Source organism: Montipora foliosa, chromosome 7 (assembly GCF_036669935.1).
Source record: "Montipora foliosa isolate CH-2021 chromosome 7, ASM3666993v2, whole genome shotgun sequence".
In the NCBI taxonomy this organism is placed as follows: domain Eukaryota; kingdom Metazoa; phylum Cnidaria; class Anthozoa; order Scleractinia; family Acroporidae; genus Montipora; species Montipora foliosa.
This window is the reverse complement of record NC_090875.1, coordinates 19,350,263-19,367,945: the sequence shown is the minus strand read 5'-3', so window position 1 is coordinate 19,367,945 and position 17,683 is coordinate 19,350,263. Positions and strand designations below refer to the sequence as shown.

Here is a 17,683-nt window from a genome sequence, read left to right as displayed (position 1 = left end):
CGCATGGTTTTCAGTGGCAGCGGATCGTTTCTCGATTTGTTTAAGCCGGCAATTAAAAACAGGTTGCTACACATACCGTTCCATAGGCGATAACAACTCGTTATGCGATAATTATTGCAATGACAACAAAGAAGACCTTTGCTTAGAACAATGAGCTTAGCTCGATAATTTGCCGGCTTCTTTCTAGTCGTATTCGTTCCCGGCTCAGCAAGTAAAAACCGTTTATAGGGAACAATGTGAAAAAAAAATTGCTGTCAGCTAGAGATTTTAGATTTTGAGATATGGCATATTACATTTCCGCATTTTGGGTAGATACTTGAGCCTGCATTTGGATTCCCTGATAGTAGATTCAAAACTGAGCAGTGGTTGACAAGATGGCAATTTTCACTGAAGTACTCTTCACGACGTTTTTGAGTCAATTACTGTTCATTTTAACGAGTTTTAAATAACTGCACGATCTTTAACTCCAGATTCAAGACCCAAAAGTCTAGGCCGCCCTGAGAATTGCGTCATCGGTTAGAAAGAAGCTTAATTTTGCTGTGCGACTGTCGATGTTTTAACGATTTCAAGATGGAATTGAGCGCAGTGGAACAGCTCTTTTCCAACTCTTCTCGAAGTGATCATTCCTTTACCGAAGCTCTGAAGAACAGTACTGCACCATTTGCATATCCGAATTATGAACCACTGATGGAGCAACAGCCGGCAGTTTTTAGGGTAACGAAGATCGTATTTTACTGCATTATCTTGTTAGGCAGTTCCTTGGGAAATGCTTTTGTTATCTTCACAATCTCCAGCAATATACAAATGCGCACGCCGTCGAACTTTTTAATTTTGAACCTAGCAGTCTGCGATTTCATCACGCCTGTCTTGAGCATTCCCATTGTCTTCGCGCTCGAGGAAAACCGTGGTGTTTGGTTCTTTGGCAACGCAGGATGTAAACTCCTTTGGCCCTTGGCGACTATGACATCTACATTGGCAGCTTTGACCCTTGCTGTTATTTCGCTGGATCGTTATCGAGTTATTATGCACCCCTTTATATCTAAACTTACAGTAGTCAAAATTAAGTGGATCATCGGAGCAAGTTGTTTGTTTTCGTTACTCATTGCGACTCCATATTCGTATGTACTGTCTTTCGATGGGCTGGAGTGCTATGAAATATGGCCCAATCAGACCTCTAAGAAATGTTACTCTTTAACCCTTTCCATGGTGCAATATTTTGTTCCACTTTCATTCATGGTGGCAATGTATACCTTGGCATTAAAACATCTGTATACTACCTCAGACAAGACAAGCCGGGGGAAAACACAAAAGGAAAAAGCTGTTATAAACAACAGCAAAATGGTTAGCTCTTTGTCATCGCCTGACTTTAGGAAAGTTTCATCTACTGCCCGTCTGGTGCGTAAGTTATCTTCAACGATGCGAAGAGGAAGAAACGAAGCGAATAAACGAGCAACGAAGATGTTCCTGGCCATTGTGGTTGTTTTCACTGTATGCATGGCTCCGAACCAAGCAGTGAAGATCTGGGCGGACTTCTCCGATGAAAAAGAGTCGTCTATGTTTTTCAAAGCTGTTGCAATTGGTTGCCGTTTGCTCACGCACTCTAACAGCGTCTGCAATCCTTTGATATATGCTGTTTTTAACCGAGATTTTAGAAGGGGTTTCGAAAAAGTGTTGCGGCAGCTGCTGTGTATCCGCGACAACCGAAACTCGAGGGATGTCAATACTATATTAGCTAAGACTCTCACTGCAGAATTACAGAAAGCGGGAACTGGCAATGCGCAAAATGGCACGCAACTCAAACAGAGACTGGTTACTATTGTGAAAAGGACAACGCCGGCGGTGCAATATGTATCAAGTTTGTGACATATTAAGCCGCGTTGGGCAATACTGGCTAAAGATGTGGATAAACAGGTTTCTAATCGGAGTCAGAGATAAACAAAGCTGGTTAGGACTCGATACGTTCTGTTGGCGTTTTTTGGAATACCTTGTGTCTAGTTGGAAAATTGTGTCAGAAACCTTTATTATTTCATTGCAAACTTGACAAATTATTTGAGTAAAATAAATTAACGCAAAATAAATGACTTCTTTTCACATTTTCTTCGGCAGAGTTCGAGGAGTGGCCTTTCAAACAATTTCGCTCGATCTCTTCTAAAGCATTTATTTACGTGTCATCAAAAGTGGCCATATCTAACTTCATTCCTTTAATAGTCCTTTGAATTTATGGAAAACACGTTTGTTTTGACTCATTGTCTCAATTCTACAAGGAAAAACTACTACTGTAAGTAGCACTAGAAAAACTCGGGCGCGCGGGTGACGCGAAGTTCGAGTATAGCACGCGCGCTCCACTCGCGTTACCAACCCTTCCAGTTTCGTGAGCGTCCTCTTTTACCGCGTTTTTCATGTTGAATAGAATAACAAACCAGAACGACATGCGAATGATTTGTGTTGTCACTGTTCAATCTGCTAGGCTTAACTGACAGTCCACCAATAACATCGACTCAATTGCATTAATTAACGACCAGAAAAAAAGGCCACAGTGTTAAATACCGTGGAAACCTATAGGTTTTGATACCTCTTAACCAATGGTTAGCGCTAACGAGGCTTCGAGCTACTGGCCCCAGAGTGTTTAGACCATCTTCTGACGTTACAAAAATCACTTGACTCTGAAGATGACTTCCTTTCAAGTTATCGAAACGTTAATCAATATCATCCTAAACAATACCTCTCAATTACAACACTCGGCCGGACGATCGCACTTCACTAAATTACGGTCTTGACGGACTGAACAAAAAATCTCGAATGTGTAAATGAAGCCTTCTTTCGTTATGTCTGCTTTGAGGCAGAGGTCAAATAACTTCAATAAAGGAGAATACGTTTATGTTCTGTTTTGCAGTCCGCTCATGTTTTTCCAAGTGATATCTTAAAAACAACACCAACCTTGAAGGTTAATTTTGAGTGTCTGCCGATGGGAAGATACTGTTGTTGTTACTTACACAACGTAATCATCCTTACAGAATGAAATACTTAAATCTATCCCAATAAAAGAGATGATGAAAAGGTGATATTCCAAAAATCACGCAAGTAAGAAGATTAAATTAAATTAAATTAAATTAAATTGTAGTAGTAAGGACCAACGTAACGAAAAAGAAGCACCGGATCGGCCCGGTGAAGGTTCTAATCAGCGTGTAACTATAAAAGTGAAAGGCTGATCAAACAGTGAAAGAATATCTGTTACAGTCGTAACGTCCCATTAGCCAAAGACCATTACTTTTTTTTTTTTTCTTTTTTTTTTGTCAATCAAAAAATCAATCAACTTTATTTATTTAAAACATGGTAAATGGCTCAGCAAGCTGGTTTTCAGACATGCCGCGTAAGAATTACAAAATATAAATGCTAAAAAATTACAAGAATTACAAGATATAAATGTTAAAACGACTAATAAACTTGGTATAACTTAGCGCTAAATATTATTTAATGTCAAAGAAATTTAAACAATAGTAATAATTAGTAAGCAACATAATTTACTATGTAATAATACGAAAAAGCCATGTAAAAAATGTGCCCTAGCGATTTAAAATGTGTCCTAGGATTTCGCACGTTTAAAGCTTGCAAGATCCCTTACCTCACGTATTTGATTTGACTGTTGGTTCCAAGCATTTGCACCTCGATAAGAGAAAGAACGTTTAAGAAAATTCGTTTTAGGTAGCGGTAATTGGAAGTCATAGTTCGAACCCCTCAAATTATAATTGTGAACTTCTGAGATTCAGGGTGTTACTTATGTAACACCCTGATGAAGAAAGGCAGTGCCTTTCGAAATATTCATAAATACAACAGATTTTCCTTCACTGTTTGATCAGCCTTTCATTTGTCATTAATAAAGTAAGGAGATGCGTGCCTGCTTCAAAAGCGGCACGAAGTGTCCTCCCCCGGGGGAGGGGAATTCCCATATAAAAAGGACGGGGGTGCTCGTTGTACCTTTTAGGGGTTAAAAAAGCGGTTTTTAGTTGCTCTTAGGGTGTTCTGCCTCAAAGCGTCCACAGCGGGAGCTTTAGCGGTACCTTTTAGGGTATTAAGCCCAAAAAATATGACAGGAGACATTTAAAAACCATAATTTGGTACCTCCTAGTGGTGAAAGAATTTTCATGCCACGTCCACAAGACAGGATCTTAGTACGTGTTAGGGGTTCTTTTCAAAATTTCCGACGAGCAACCCCGTCGTTTTTATATGGGAGTTCCCCCTCCCGGGGTGTCCCCTTACTTTTCTCCCAACTTCAACGTCACTCATATCTAAGTATACCAGACAATTTATGTCCCCGGGTGTCCTCTAAACTATGTTCCTCATGCAAAGATAAAGAACTGTTTTTACACTAGCCGAAAAGAAACGCTAACCCTAACATCTAAAAATGCACGAAATGCTTAGACTTTTAAGGAACACATCGCTTTGGATATTGAAAATTTATGTCAAGATTTCTGGGACATAAGTGATGACAAGACTGAACTGTCTCCAATACAATCATCAAAATTTAAACATACAAAATCATTCTCGTTATTCGAAGCTGCGCACAATCTAAGTTCACTTTCGAGGTTTCCTCTTGTAATATCGTTTGGCTTTATGCCACTGTTTTTAAAAGGTAAAATTGACCTTTGATGCAACTACTTGATTTAAGCGTCTGTTCAAATTTGTCACTTTAGCGATTGTTTTTGAATTTCACCCCGAGAGAAAAAGAGTTTTTTGACTTCCATAGAGATAAATGAGGCACAGTTTAGATAGTGTCGCCTAGACGAAATTCAGTAAATTCTTAAGTAAGACCGACAGCTTCATCATTAATCAATGCAAAGGTCATCAAATGTCGCCTGCATTTGTCTTGAACTTCAAAAATCTATTTCAGCATCGCAGTCAAAATTTAAGCTAGATTCCATCCCTCCTTGGCCAAGAGAAATGCAGTTTCCAGCTTTACAAAAAGAGGTAACAAACCAGGCATTCTGATTGGTCGATGGTCAAAGAACGTCTCAGGTGGCCAATTAAAATTTCACTCGCGCTTATTTTTTTCAAATCACGGGATAACCTATACTTGACTTAAGCGGTTTATTGACGTCCTGTCGGGTTATGCAGTCTCAATTGTGAGTTCTGTCAGATAAACAAGAGCGTTGTAAGATAAGATCACAGAAAAAGGAAGGGACATGCGAAAGTTCGAACTCACGAAAAGCCATTACACTGGTGTTGCTTTGTCTAAAGGAACGTTCTTGGAAAATGTCGTGCAGTTGTCACGTTTTATTCCTTTCTTTCAGACTTTCATTAGACTATGAAATTTTCCGACTGAAAAGAACAACACGCCCACTTAATTTAATTATGACAATAACAAACGCTGGTTAATTAATGTATACCCATTAAGCTGTTGCAATTTATTTTCCATCTGTTTATTAGTTGATTAAAATTAAATCTGTCTTTAAATCCGACGGAGAAAATAATTGCGTTTTTCTAATCTCGCATCGTGTGGTGTCAGTTGATGGATGTCTGCCCAAGTCATGCCAGGAAAATTGTTTAACCTTGGCCCTCGCACAGACTTAATTCTCGAGGGGCCTTTTTTGGTGGATTTCTTTGGGGACTTCTTTTCAACTGGTTCATAAACTCTGCGATGATCTCTCGTTCAGAAGTTGATATACCCCCAGTTCAAGTGTGTATATGGTTCATATCGATCTTCCATATGATATGGTCATCCGCCGACCACGTGACGAAAAGAAGCGGAGGGCTCTGGGGACGAGATTGCGTTGACTTATCGCGAAACAAAGCGGTTGTGACAGTGTTGAAAAATGTGCGTGACGAGTCTCACGCGAGTTGGTGAGGGCCTGGGCGTAGTATGCCTAGTAAATCTTCGTGGAAAAACCAGAATGTCATTCTCCTTTTTGAAAATATTTTCCAGTTCAGCGTGCAAAATTCATTTCATTTTTTCAGTCTGTAGATTTCTTTCTGGATAAGTGAGAGGATGATACAAAAGCGTGCAACAGCGCTTTGCCACTTGTACGGCATCGCTGTTGCACGATAAAAATTGTTGTCTGCATTTCCGCTTTGCTATGATAAGTTCAAGAATCTGTTTCTCGAAGCTCCTTCAGTAAGTTTGCGTACAAGGGTATATCTGGAATTCTTGAATCTATTGACATGTCCTCGTGGATAATATGATTCGTTTTCTGATTTCTCCGAGGTATGCGAGCCTCGCCCTCGCTAATGATTTTTAATTCATCCATTTCGTAATGTTGGTTGTGCTGTAGAGGGAACAACTGCGGTGCCATATGTTCCTGTACTGACCGCTGATTGTCCGAAGCGCTCTTGTTTATCTTATTTGCAAATTTTCGTGTTCCACTGTTTATCTTTCTGAAGGGATGTATCCCTGCGCGGCCAATCCTATTGAACCCAGATCTGAAATCTTTGCTTTTTAGAGCGTATATGAAAGGATTTAAAACGCTGTTAGCGTAAGTGCAAAGCCGACACGCAACAGAAATGTAACGGAAACTTTTGTGACTATTGCCATTTCCAAAGTCCACCCAAAGCCAAAGGGCTTGATTCGGAAGCGTGCTGATTGCAAATACGATTACGACAATGACGAACATTCTTGCTAAACGTGTGTTCTGTTCCTTTCGCATGTATTCCACTCTACCCTTCTTGATCGTTGATGACTGAGCTTTGTCCTCGTGAAGCTGTGTTTCGTGAACCGAATTACTTTGAAGAAGGCTCGAAAAATTCGAGCGCAAACTTCGATAAATGAACACGTATGCTACCACCATTATTGTCAATGGAAAGACGTATTCACATAAACAAAGAACAATCGTGTAAGCCTGCCTAGACCCATAATTAGGCCAACTTTCGTCGCAGGATCGTTGATTGTCTTCGTAGTTTAAAGCAATCAAATACGGTATACATAAGCTCACTGAAAAAGTGTAAATCACTGTTATGGCCACAAAAACATGGCGCATCTGTAAGCGTTTAGTAAAAGGGTGTGAAATTGCCTTCAATCGTTCTAAACTTATAACAGCGAGGGTCAAGGATGAAGATATTGTGAAAGCTGTTTCCAACGGCCATATAATTTTACACAAAGCCTTTCCAAAACGCCAAATGTACTTGCTTTCTTCCAGTGCAAGATCGAATGGAATATCCACAGTTGGTATTATCAAATCACACAAAGCCAGGTTCAGAATAAGGAAATTCGGTGGAGAGCGCATGTCTCGAGCTCCAAGGATAATGGCAGCGACTAAACTGTTTCCAACAAAACTTAGAAGAAAAATGATGGCATAAAAGGTAATTTTTGCGACTCTTAATCCCATGTAATCCATACTCAAATCTTGACTCGTTTCTTCACTGATATTGTGGCTGCGGTTGAACTCCATGATCAAAGTAAACAGTCTAGACTTGAAGACTGTGTGTGTGTGTTTTTCCCGGAGCCTTTCAGTCTCAATAAAAGTTTTACCTTAATGCTATCGTAGGTCTAGCATAAAGGTCTCAATCCAAAAGCCCAATCATTAAACGTGTACGAAACGCAAGCAACGCTGTTTTCAGATCATTTAGCACAGCAACTGTTGTGCGAAGCCGCGGAACAGCGCGACTTGAAGTCTAGGTAATTGTGCTCAATTGACAGGCCGTCATTCACCAAAGGAATAAGTCCCCATTGACCTTCGTGAAGAGCGTAACAAGAGATTATGAGCAAAAGCTCGTTACTTCAGACTTCATGTAGATGATATGGGAGGGGTTGAAGATATTTAATTAATCTAAATAATTCAGTGACCTGCTACGAACAGAGTGGCTTCAGATTATTACATCGGCATCAGAGAGGTCACGGGTTGAAGCCGCCAGGAGGAAAAACAAGGCCTGGACAACTAACGTAGGCAAATTATGACGGCTGTAAGTTATGGACATGAAACAAAAATACCGCACCTCCTAATTCAGTTCCTGGAAAGTTGCGCAAGTTTTTAGAAGTTAGACAAACCGACATATTGACGAAAAAGATTAATAAACCTAAACCATAGTTAATAGAGGGGAATGGTTATGAAACCCGACAAATTTCTTTGTTGTAGGTTTTTGTTCTCTTTTTTGGCCTTGACCGTGCACAAAACACAATAGTTGTTTACTCCGTACTGAGGAACTAACGTGTTGGTTACGTAATTCATGCATAGTGTATGAGTTCAAAACAAAAGATTGTGCACGGTCGTGGACTTTCCAACCTAAATCTTGGCATCTTTGTTTGCTCCTTTGATGCTTGCCGAGCTTCCAAACCATTCCCCTCTATTAACTATGCCTAAACTCGCAATTTTAAATGAGGTTTTCGTTACCGTCGCGTGGTAGATCTTAAACTCCGTACTATAGAGGTTTTGCACAGCAGCAATGTTGCAAGGCAGGAATAATAGATTATTTTTCCCGGCTATGGGAACAAATGTTCTTTCTAATGCAAAACATTTTCATTGTTCCTGCCATGCAACATGGCTGCCTTGCAAAACCTCTATAGGCAGGCTGCGTCGGCGCTCGACCAGTGAACGCGGGAAATTTTTGACAAAAATTAAGACAGACAAGTTTTGGTAGCTGTGGCGGAATTTTTTTACTGCGAGAGAAAAGCCTTGACCAAGAACGTATGTGATTTAAAATATTTTTGATTGCTATTCTAGCTTCTACATACAAAATAAAACTAAGATCGAACCGATATTTAGGTCACTAATCACGTAAAGGTCAGGTTAATGCTATGCAGCTGGTCTTACGCTTAATACAACTGGAAGCATGCAGAGATGGCCAACTGGAAAACATGGACTGGACTCTGGACTGGACTTTGGACTGGACTCTGGACTGGACCCTGGACTGGACTTTATTAAACGAAGTTAATATTTAACCGTTTCTATTTAATTATTAACCAGCGAGAATGAGAACGAGAATGGATGTTTTTTCCAAAGGGAACATAAACGAAGCTAAACGAAAAATCGAACAATGCTGCCCAGTAACTTTCAATCAATGCCTGATCTCAAACATATTCTTATGAACAAATGGCATCTTTTACAAAACCAGCCCTTACTACGAAATATATTTAAAAATCCTCCCCTTATTTCATATAGAAAAGGGAGGTCTTTGAAAGATGTACTCGTCAGAGCAAAACTCTGAGGTCTCTGAATTTCCTATCCTGACCAATAGGAGTCTTGTTTGGCCTCTCTACACCATATAACATTATTATTCAAACAAAGATTACAACACAGGGGTTACCTAGATAACCTTTTGAACATGATCCTATCTAAAGTCAATTTCAGCAAAAGAATGTCGGCTCTACAAAATAAACAAAAAACGCGCAAAAGAATTTTGCCGTTTGTTACAGAATACCGCCCATCAATGCCTGATCTCAAACATATTCTTATGAACAAATGGCATCTTATACATACGCATTTCCGACGCAAATGGCATCTTATATCTTATACTACGGAATATATTCAAAAATCCTCCCCTTATTTCATATAGAAAAGGGAGGTCTTTGAAAGATGTACTCGTCAGAGCAAAACTCTGAGGTCTCTGAATTTCCTATCCTGACCAATAGGAGTTGTGTTTGGCCTGTCTACACCATGTAACATCATTAATAATTAAATAGAAACGGTTAATCGTTATATTATTGGTTAAATATTAACTTCGTTTAATAAAGTCCAGTCCAGGGTCCAGTCCAGGGTCCAGTCCAGAGTCCAGTCCAAAGTCCAGTCCAGAGTCCAGTCCATATTTTCCAGTTGGCCTGCAGAGATGCGGACCACATCAGATTATTACTTCCGATTTGGGTCCTGTTTCTTATCACTGTCACTGTGGCATTTTAACAGGTTTAAGTCATTCGCTGCAGTCAACCGTCGCAGTCAAGCGTTCAACGATGGCTGAACATGCGATACATCATAATCCCTGTGAAAGGAAAATGATCTTTTAAGCACCTGAGATTGATAACACCTTTTTAAATTGTTTTATTACGTCGAGTGCGCTTCTTCGTAAATGGAAGCAAATAACACCACCAGCGTCGAAGAAAGCTATGGAATGCAACAAGAACAAATCGAGTTCCGAATTGCAAAGATCACCCTTTACGTCTTGATCTTCGTCGTCGGTTGTGTTGGAAACAGTTTGGTTGCTGTTGTTATCGTGGGGGCCAAAGAGATGAGGACACCTCCCAATTTTCTTATCCTCAACCTTGCACTGTGTGACTTCCTAACGCCAGCTTTGAGCATTCCCTTTGATCTGGCCCTGGAAGAAAGCAATTATAGATGGCTCTTTGGAAATGCGATGTGTAAACTCTTATGGCCATTACAGACAGCTTTTTCAACGTCATCGTCCCTGACTCTCGCAGTTATTAGTATTGAAAGATACACGACTCTTTCAAGACCCTTTGGAAGACGCATCACCAATCGGCAAGTCATTAAACTGGTGTTGACGATACACACTCTTTCCATGAGCTTAGCTGTTCCTTACTTACTGGTTCTCGAATCCGACTATCTCGAAAGTTCTTGCGTCGAGGTTTGGCCTAATGTCGGTTTTAGACAAGCATACACCATTGTGCTCTTTCTGTGTGGGTATGCTCTACCTTTATTTACAATGTCCATAGCCTACATGTTGATTTATCGTACTTTGCGTTCGAATCTGTTGCAACTTACTGAATCCACGCGACCACTTAATCGGCGGCAGAGAAAACTCTCGGACACTTTGTTAAGCTCGAAAAATATGGAACAGCACAGGAAGGAGCAGAACATACGCTTGGCAAAAATGTTTATAATTGTTGTCGTCGTGTTTGCCATCAGCATGTTTCCGAATCAAGTCCTGTGGCTGTGGGTCGATTTTGGAAATGGGAAGGACAACGTTTTTTTTCATTACTATTCAGTCGTGGGTCGGCTGAGTACTTATGCTAATAGCGTCTTAAACCCATTTATCTATGCCTTGAAAAGCAAAGAGTTCAGATCTGGATTCGCGAAGATTGGCCGCGCAAGTTTTGTGCATCCTTTGCGGAAGATAAGCTATGAGACAAGAAGAATTACACGAAAATACAGTCGTACGAGCGCCGGGTTCAATCGCCAAACAGATTGCAGGGTTGGTGGTCCTGTGAAAGTTACTTCGTTGGAGGAAGCCGGAGAACAAACACAAAAAAGCGAAGATTGTCAGCGTAGTTGTAAATCAGAAAATCGGATCAGCGTTTCTCACTTTGACACTTGGCTTCAAGAAGTAGTAAAAAGTGCAACTTTTCATTGTCTTCTCGAAGAAATGGACGAAACCGTTTGTTAGTTAAGAAAGCTTGAATGCGATGACTCGGAAGTCTCAAACGTTTTTTTTGAGGGAAAGGCAGTTAATGAAATGGACATGTTACAGTTAGCCCCCGGGAGTCAAGTACCCATCGACAAACATCCGCCACCTTAATTCTTTACGGCTGTCCCAAATATATTTTGTTTGCTTGAAAAACTTTACCCGGAAACTCGTTTTTTTAATCGGCTTTTGAAATATGTGAAAAGTGGCCACTGTTAAGTCCATGGTCAAGCTAAGAGGGAGAACTGAGAATTCAATTCGGAGGTGATGGCATAATCACTGTGACATGCTTCAACTTATATTTTGAAGTTCGGATATGGCCGGGAGCAATGGTACTTACAAAGTGATAAACCGCTGATGGCTATCAAGGCATCTGGTAGCCAGTCACTTGCAAGTTAAAATATATCCCGTGAGAGCCAAGCTATGGTAATACGAGCAACAAAAGCGTCCGACTTTTCTCACAACATTGCTGCGAAACTAGTCGAACTGCGATGTTGCGCGTTTTAAATCTCACAGACAACCTGTCTCGCAACAAAAAAAAAGTGTTGCAAGTGGCTGCGGCATGTTGCAGAAAGTAGAGGTCCGTTCTACTTTCTGCAACAAAATCACATTGAAGACATTTTTTTTGTTGCGAGCCGAGAGGTTGTGTTTCGCAGCAATCACGGTTGCGAGACAAGTTGGGCATTTTTGTTACTCGCATTACCGTAGCTTCAGTGAAAGTAGGGACTTAACGACTTCACTCAGTGATTGGTTCAAAGTTCTCCCGCCATTTTTTCAACCGATCAGAAGTGAAACCAAAACCAATCGTGGCTCGCGCGTGCACATTTTCCCTCGCTTTGTGTCGGCTACGTGTAATTACTTCGAGTTTTGATTGGTTTACTGCATTGCCTCCGTCCTTTTTGGTTGGCCAAAATAATTACTTTGGTTTTGGTTTTACGACACTCGATTGAAACTCGCTCTATTTAACTCGACGTCTGTATTTAACGCTGGGGTTACCAGGCCCTTGACTAAAAGCGAGGCTGGAGTTGACCTTGCGTTTGACACAAACCTCATTGCTTTTCATATGTAAATCATGTTGTTGTAATGCTAACGAGTTTCTATTTACGTAAGAATAGCAGTGAGATTTGTATCAAAACAAGGTCAACTCCATCCTCGCTTTTATTCAAAGGCCTGGTCACTAAGCACAGAACTGTAAAATGGTCTCTTTGGGACATCGAATAGAAATCAAATCGGCTCAACTCATGTCAAGTCGTAGGTTGGTTTGTGTTTTTTGTTTTTTTTGTTTTTCCTGTTGTGTTTTTTTTTAGGAGAGGGGAAAACCTCTCGGAGCAGGCGCCTTTTTCGGGTGTCATAATCCCCTCTGCATTTTAGAGAACGGAGAGATTTCATGTCAACAAACTTCAGTATCATTTTTATTTTTATTATCTTGAAAACATGCTAAGGAACCAGGGGCCTGTTTCTCGAAAGTCCCGATAACTTTTCGGGCCCGAAAAGCAATTTGTAAAACTGCCAAACGCTTGTTTTTGGAAGCCGATCTTTTAACATGTTTTCAAGGTAACAAAGAGAAAAAATACTGCGAAGTTTGACGACTTAAATCCCTTCCGTTCTTGAGATACAAAGGGAATTTTGACACCCGAAAATGGCCCATAAAGTTTCGGGACCTTCGAGAAACGGGCCCCTGCTTCCGAAAGCAAGCGAAAGGTAGTTTCGTAAATGGCTTTTCGTGCCCGAAATGTTATCGGGACGTTTCGAGAAACGGGCCTCAGAATAGAGAACAACCATTCAAACCCTTGAATCCTTGAAGTTAAGTGTTCATCCTGGCATTATCGATAACCTTTTTAGTAACTTAAATAAACAGTTGCAGATCAAATGAAATAGGCCTTATCACGGTTTTCGACGCCATCTTGACGGGTAGGCAAAGCGGTCAGAAATTACAGTGTTTGTATGGGAATCCGATAGCAAATAACTTCTTCCAAAATTGAATTTTTCACAATTTCTGAATCGCAACGTTAAAATACTAGGTAGAAGATTGTATTCAGCAAGTTTGAAGGATGTAGCTTTCCTGTAGGTCCCTGAGCTAATTTTTTTTAATTTTCCATACATTTGTCTTTAAATTTTTTTCCCGCGAACCGCGTCTGGAGGTTTGGCTACCCAGCCAAATTTACAGACAAATATGTGGAAAATTCAAAAGATTAACTGAGCGTCTTCTAGCTAAGCTACATCCTTCAAACTTGGTGAATACAATCTTCTACCTAGTATTTTAACGTTGCGATTCAGAAATTGTGAAAAATTCAATTTTGGAAGAAGTTATTTGCAATCGGATTCCCATACAAACACTGTAATTTCTGACCGCTTTGCCTATCCGTCAAGATGGCGTCGAAAACCGTGATAAGGCCTATCGCTGCGGGGTTAGGAATCTCAATAATTCAATGACACGATTCAGGGCGAGTGTTCATATCGTCAGCTTTAAAGAAAATAAAAAAAACAGATTTTTCTTGGAGCATATTTATTCCTTTGTCCGGAGGAAGCAGGGCGCAGTGGTGAGAGAACTCGCCTCCCATCAATATGGTCAGCGGTCCAATTCTCAGATTCAGATTTGCAGCCAACCCTGGAGCTATAGATAACAAATCTTTTCTACGTAATAGAAAAAAAGCGAAAAAATATAAGTGTAGATTTACATGAAAGACAAGAAGTTTGATCAAGACCTTTCTTGTGCACCGATGAGAAGAAATTCAGTTGCAAGAATTTTGTAAATGCCTTAAATTTTAACATTCGCAATAAACCTTATCCATGTCAGTCGTTCCGTCAACAAGTCGATTCTGTCCCTCGGGATAGGGGAACCTCAGAACACCTGACGATGTGGGGAATCGCCTTCGGCTCTCAGTTTTTAATAATTTCTAAAATTACTTTACGCGTTTCTGTAGGTATAGTTAAATCCCTTTCCGAAGAGTTTAACTTGCCGCGACCACAACGAACCTTGAAAGAAACTGAAACAAGGTCTCGATTTAACAAATAGTCGTTTATGCTAGCTTAGTTAATTTGAAATTCTAAAAATGGAACTAAGTTTCATACAAAAGATAACTGACTGATTGACTGACTTTTCCAAATGCTCGTACTCAAGTATACTTAAGGTAAATCCTTACATTGGGGGAGGGGAACTTTAGGTAAGCAAATACCCAAAGGCACCTTGGGCGTTTGGACACGGAGGGGTGGTTTGCAAAGCCACCGAAAGCTTTGGAAATGAACCTGTCAAAATCATCTTTAATCCCAGAGGGAAACTAATCAGATCGATCAAGATCACAAGATCTTTTATAGCAAGCCAAGCATGAGTTGGAACAATGCGTCAATCTGTCCCGGCAAAGCCCCCGAACCGGTTAACAATCTGTTTGTGGCATTACCTCCAGAGAGTCTAAATTATACAAGTTAATCACGGCATCGTCTTCGCAAGTAACCGATATCGTAACTTTTGTATACTGTACGTTATTGGTACTTAGAGCTTCGGCTTTTAAGCTAGAACCATGTAAAGAATTTGTCTTATCTTTCTTTTGATAAACCGCTTCTTCACGGTTCGCTAAAAAGCGCGTAAACACCTCAACCGCTGAGGATTTATTTTGAATGTTTTTCTCTAAGAGAGGAACGTCCAACTTTTTTTTCAACTTTGTGGTGTTAGGAAGAATTATCCCTTGATCCACCAAGCCAGTTGAATGGGTGCTTTGGAATGATCCTCTCGGAGTCATCCACGACGGTGTGTGGATTCTTAAGCCGATACGATCCCAAGAACCGAATCCACCAGGAGTGGAACCTCGCCTTGGTTGTCTTAAAGTCTCTGCATTTTCGCAACAAGGTACAGAACCACTGAAGAAGGACAAGAACCCTTTGTGAAAATCACGGCTCAGCTTGTAAAAGATAACTGGGTTAAAACAACAGTTGGCGTATGTAAATAAACGGCATACAACAGCGATGATAGGTTGATAGCGGTTTTTGTCTCCTCCTCCAAAATCTCGCCAAAGCCATAGGACCTCGAGCGGCAACGTCAATGCGGCGAAAACTACCACGATGACTACAAACATCTTTGTCACTTGAGCATTGTGTTCACTTTCTTTACGAAAATGTCTTTCCAGGGATTCGTGGGTAATGTCAGCTCGAGGGCCATTGGCGCCGTTGAGCGATATCGAGTTTTTCCTGGAGCCACTAACCGACCTCTTCCCAGACGAAGACTTGGAATTAAGTGACATAGAGCGAGCTCTTTCCGTGGAAGCACGGAGATTGTAAACAGTGGCAATGTAGAGGATCGACATAAACATAAGAGGAAGGGCATATTGCCCCAGAAATAAACCAAAAGTGTAGATTTTGGGCAGCAGTTCGTGGGACCAAACCTCTATGCACTGCGAGCCATTTGGAAGGAACTCCAGTGTGACAAAATGGGGAAGGACGAGAATACACGAAGACAGGTGCACCAAGGCTAAGATGACTTTCGCTTTTTTTGCATCCAAACGACGTTTAAATGGGTGCAGGAGGGTTTTGTGCCGATCGAGTGCGATGGCTGCTAGAGTCAGAGGAGAAGACGTCGCGAGGTATGTTGTCAGCGATGGAATCACTTTGCACGTTGTTGGTCCAAGAGGCCATTTGTAGTTGGTTTCCACCAATAGCACATCAAAGGGTATGCTTATTAGCGGAGTTAGCAGGTCGCATATCGCCAGGTTCAAGATGAAGAAGTTCCCTGGTGACTTTTTCATGTGTTTGTGCTTCAAGATTGTTAATATGACAACACTGTTGCCGACCGTGCCAAACACTAGGATTGCCGCGTAGACGAAGATCTTTGCCATTTTGAACGGTAAAGGCTCAGCATAGAAGCCTGCCTCGTCGACCTTCTCACTTGCATTCATCATAATTCAAGGACGGTGAAAAGACTCGCTGATTCTACTGGTAAATGGTTCCGTCAAACTGAGCTCTTGACTCGCAGCATCTTTCAGAGATACTTCGAGCTCTCGTCAAGCGTCCAATGTTTCCACAAAAGGTTTAATGAACAGTTTCAGCCTTCAATTAACAATATTCCGCAGAGCAACTTGACGTTCTATGGCACTAAAGTTGCATAATAATCATGCCTTAGTAAATTGTGCCTCTATGGACTTGTAAATTGTTGCCACTTAACGACTTTCAAATTACTATTAGTAATCTATCAATGGACTGTTGGCAAAAAATGGTCTCTTAATTTCCTTGCGGCACTAAAGTCGCTAGCCAGAAAAAAAGGAAAGTGTTCGCTACGTTAATCCGTAATGAGAGTTTAAAAAATGCACAATTTACGTATATAAATCTATTCTTATCAATCATGCCAGATGCCAGTATAAGTTTTGAGTCTGCCAATCAGTGCTGGCAAGGTACGTGGCCTTGTTAAATATAGTCTATCTGATTTTCTATAGATATTTCTGTTTACTTTGAGGTCGTGCCATCGATATATGTTTCTTCATGTCCCACGGCAGTTAATGGCAAGAGAGACCGTTGGAACAATAACTTTTGATTAGTACTTTCATTAAACCAAAAAAAAAAACCGCACACTGAACCTACACGAAGTTCTAAGCCTGTTATCACGGCGGTTTCTTTAGCGTATCAGTCTAGAGTTCGACCCCCTCTCACGATATGGCTTTAATTTTGAAGGAAAAAATTATTTAATTTCCTATACACACCCTAATGCCGGATGTTCTTTACCAAGAATTTAACTCACCTCTTTTAAGAAATATTCACATACTAACCAGCATTTTTTCCCATTGAATGATTAAACTAGGAGAGTCTTCAATTTGTGGTGAGCCCTTCAAGATCAATTTCTCTCAGTTCGTTCGCTATAACATTTGTCCTACTGAGCTACTTTGAAGTTTCCTTCTATCTGAGTTTACGTCGAATAAAAAATACATAAACAACTGTGCGCGCAGTGTTGCTGTTTGACACGTCATCTAATCATAAAATTTAAAAATGTTTTTTAGACTTGCAAATGTACTTCATTGCCCAAGTTTAATGCTCTGATAATTATTTGTTTGCCTTTCAAACAGGTTTTCTAGTTTGTTTTATGTATAGATGTATTTGGGGCCCCTGAATTTGTTGTGATTGTGATCACGCAATGGAGTCCAAGGAATAAACTAGAACTTTTATTTTATTGACATGCTAGAATATATGTGGCAAATAAAACATTAATTGATTGATTGATGTTTGGAAGCTAACCCGTGGACGACTACGAAGCCACGAGAATATCAAATAACCTATGCGATATTCTTAGTCATTTTAAAATAGCTCCAAGTCGTTCGCCACGGAAAGCTTGTCGCAACTTTCCTGAAATAAAATTGGCATGACGGTGGGGTTGTTTAAAGACAAAAATTGAAAATCTATCGTCAGGTACTCCGGTACCGCCTTC

At 40.5% G+C, this 17,683-nt stretch overlaps 4 protein-coding genes across 4 annotated transcripts in view; 2 read left to right on the top strand and 2 right to left on the bottom strand.

Annotated features, from left to right (window-relative positions):
- The window catches only part of LOC138010408 (neuropeptide Y receptor type 6-like), a 3,719-nt gene extending 893 nt beyond the window's left edge, over positions 1–2,826 (top strand). Inside the window, exon 1 of the mRNA XM_068857364.1 lies at positions 1–2,826. This exon is cut by the window's left edge and continues 893 nt beyond it. Within this exon, the coding sequence (XP_068713465.1) occupies positions 571–1,863 (1,293 nt within the window). The 5' untranslated portion in view covers positions 1–570 and the 3' untranslated portion in view covers positions 1,864–2,826.
- Positions 2,827–5,125: 2,299 nt separating this feature from the next.
- LOC138010510 (galanin receptor type 1-like) lies at positions 5,126–7,666 on the bottom strand. Its single transcript, XM_068857490.1, has one exon. It carries the CDS (start codon positions 7,377–7,379, stop codon positions 6,081–6,083), a length of 1,299 nt encoding a protein of 432 aa, XP_068713591.1. The 5' UTR covers positions 7,380–7,666; the 3' UTR covers positions 5,126–6,080.
- Positions 7,667–9,849: 2,183 nt separating this feature from the next.
- LOC138010552 (galanin receptor type 1-like) lies at positions 9,850–12,814 on the top strand. The gene has a single exon (XM_068857533.1). The coding sequence runs from the start codon at positions 9,988–9,990 to the stop codon at positions 11,260–11,262; it is 1,275 nt and encodes a 424-aa protein (XP_068713634.1). The 5' UTR covers positions 9,850–9,987; the 3' UTR covers positions 11,263–12,814.
- A 1,047-nt stretch (positions 12,815–13,861) lies between these two features.
- Positions 13,862–17,367, bottom strand: LOC138010446 (neuropeptide Y receptor type 2-like). Its single transcript, XM_068857411.1, has one exon. The coding sequence runs from the start codon at positions 16,167–16,169 to the stop codon at positions 14,655–14,657; it is 1,515 nt and encodes a 504-aa protein (XP_068713512.1). The 5' UTR covers positions 16,170–17,367; the 3' UTR covers positions 13,862–14,654.
- Between the last annotated feature and the right edge of the window lie 316 nt (positions 17,368–17,683).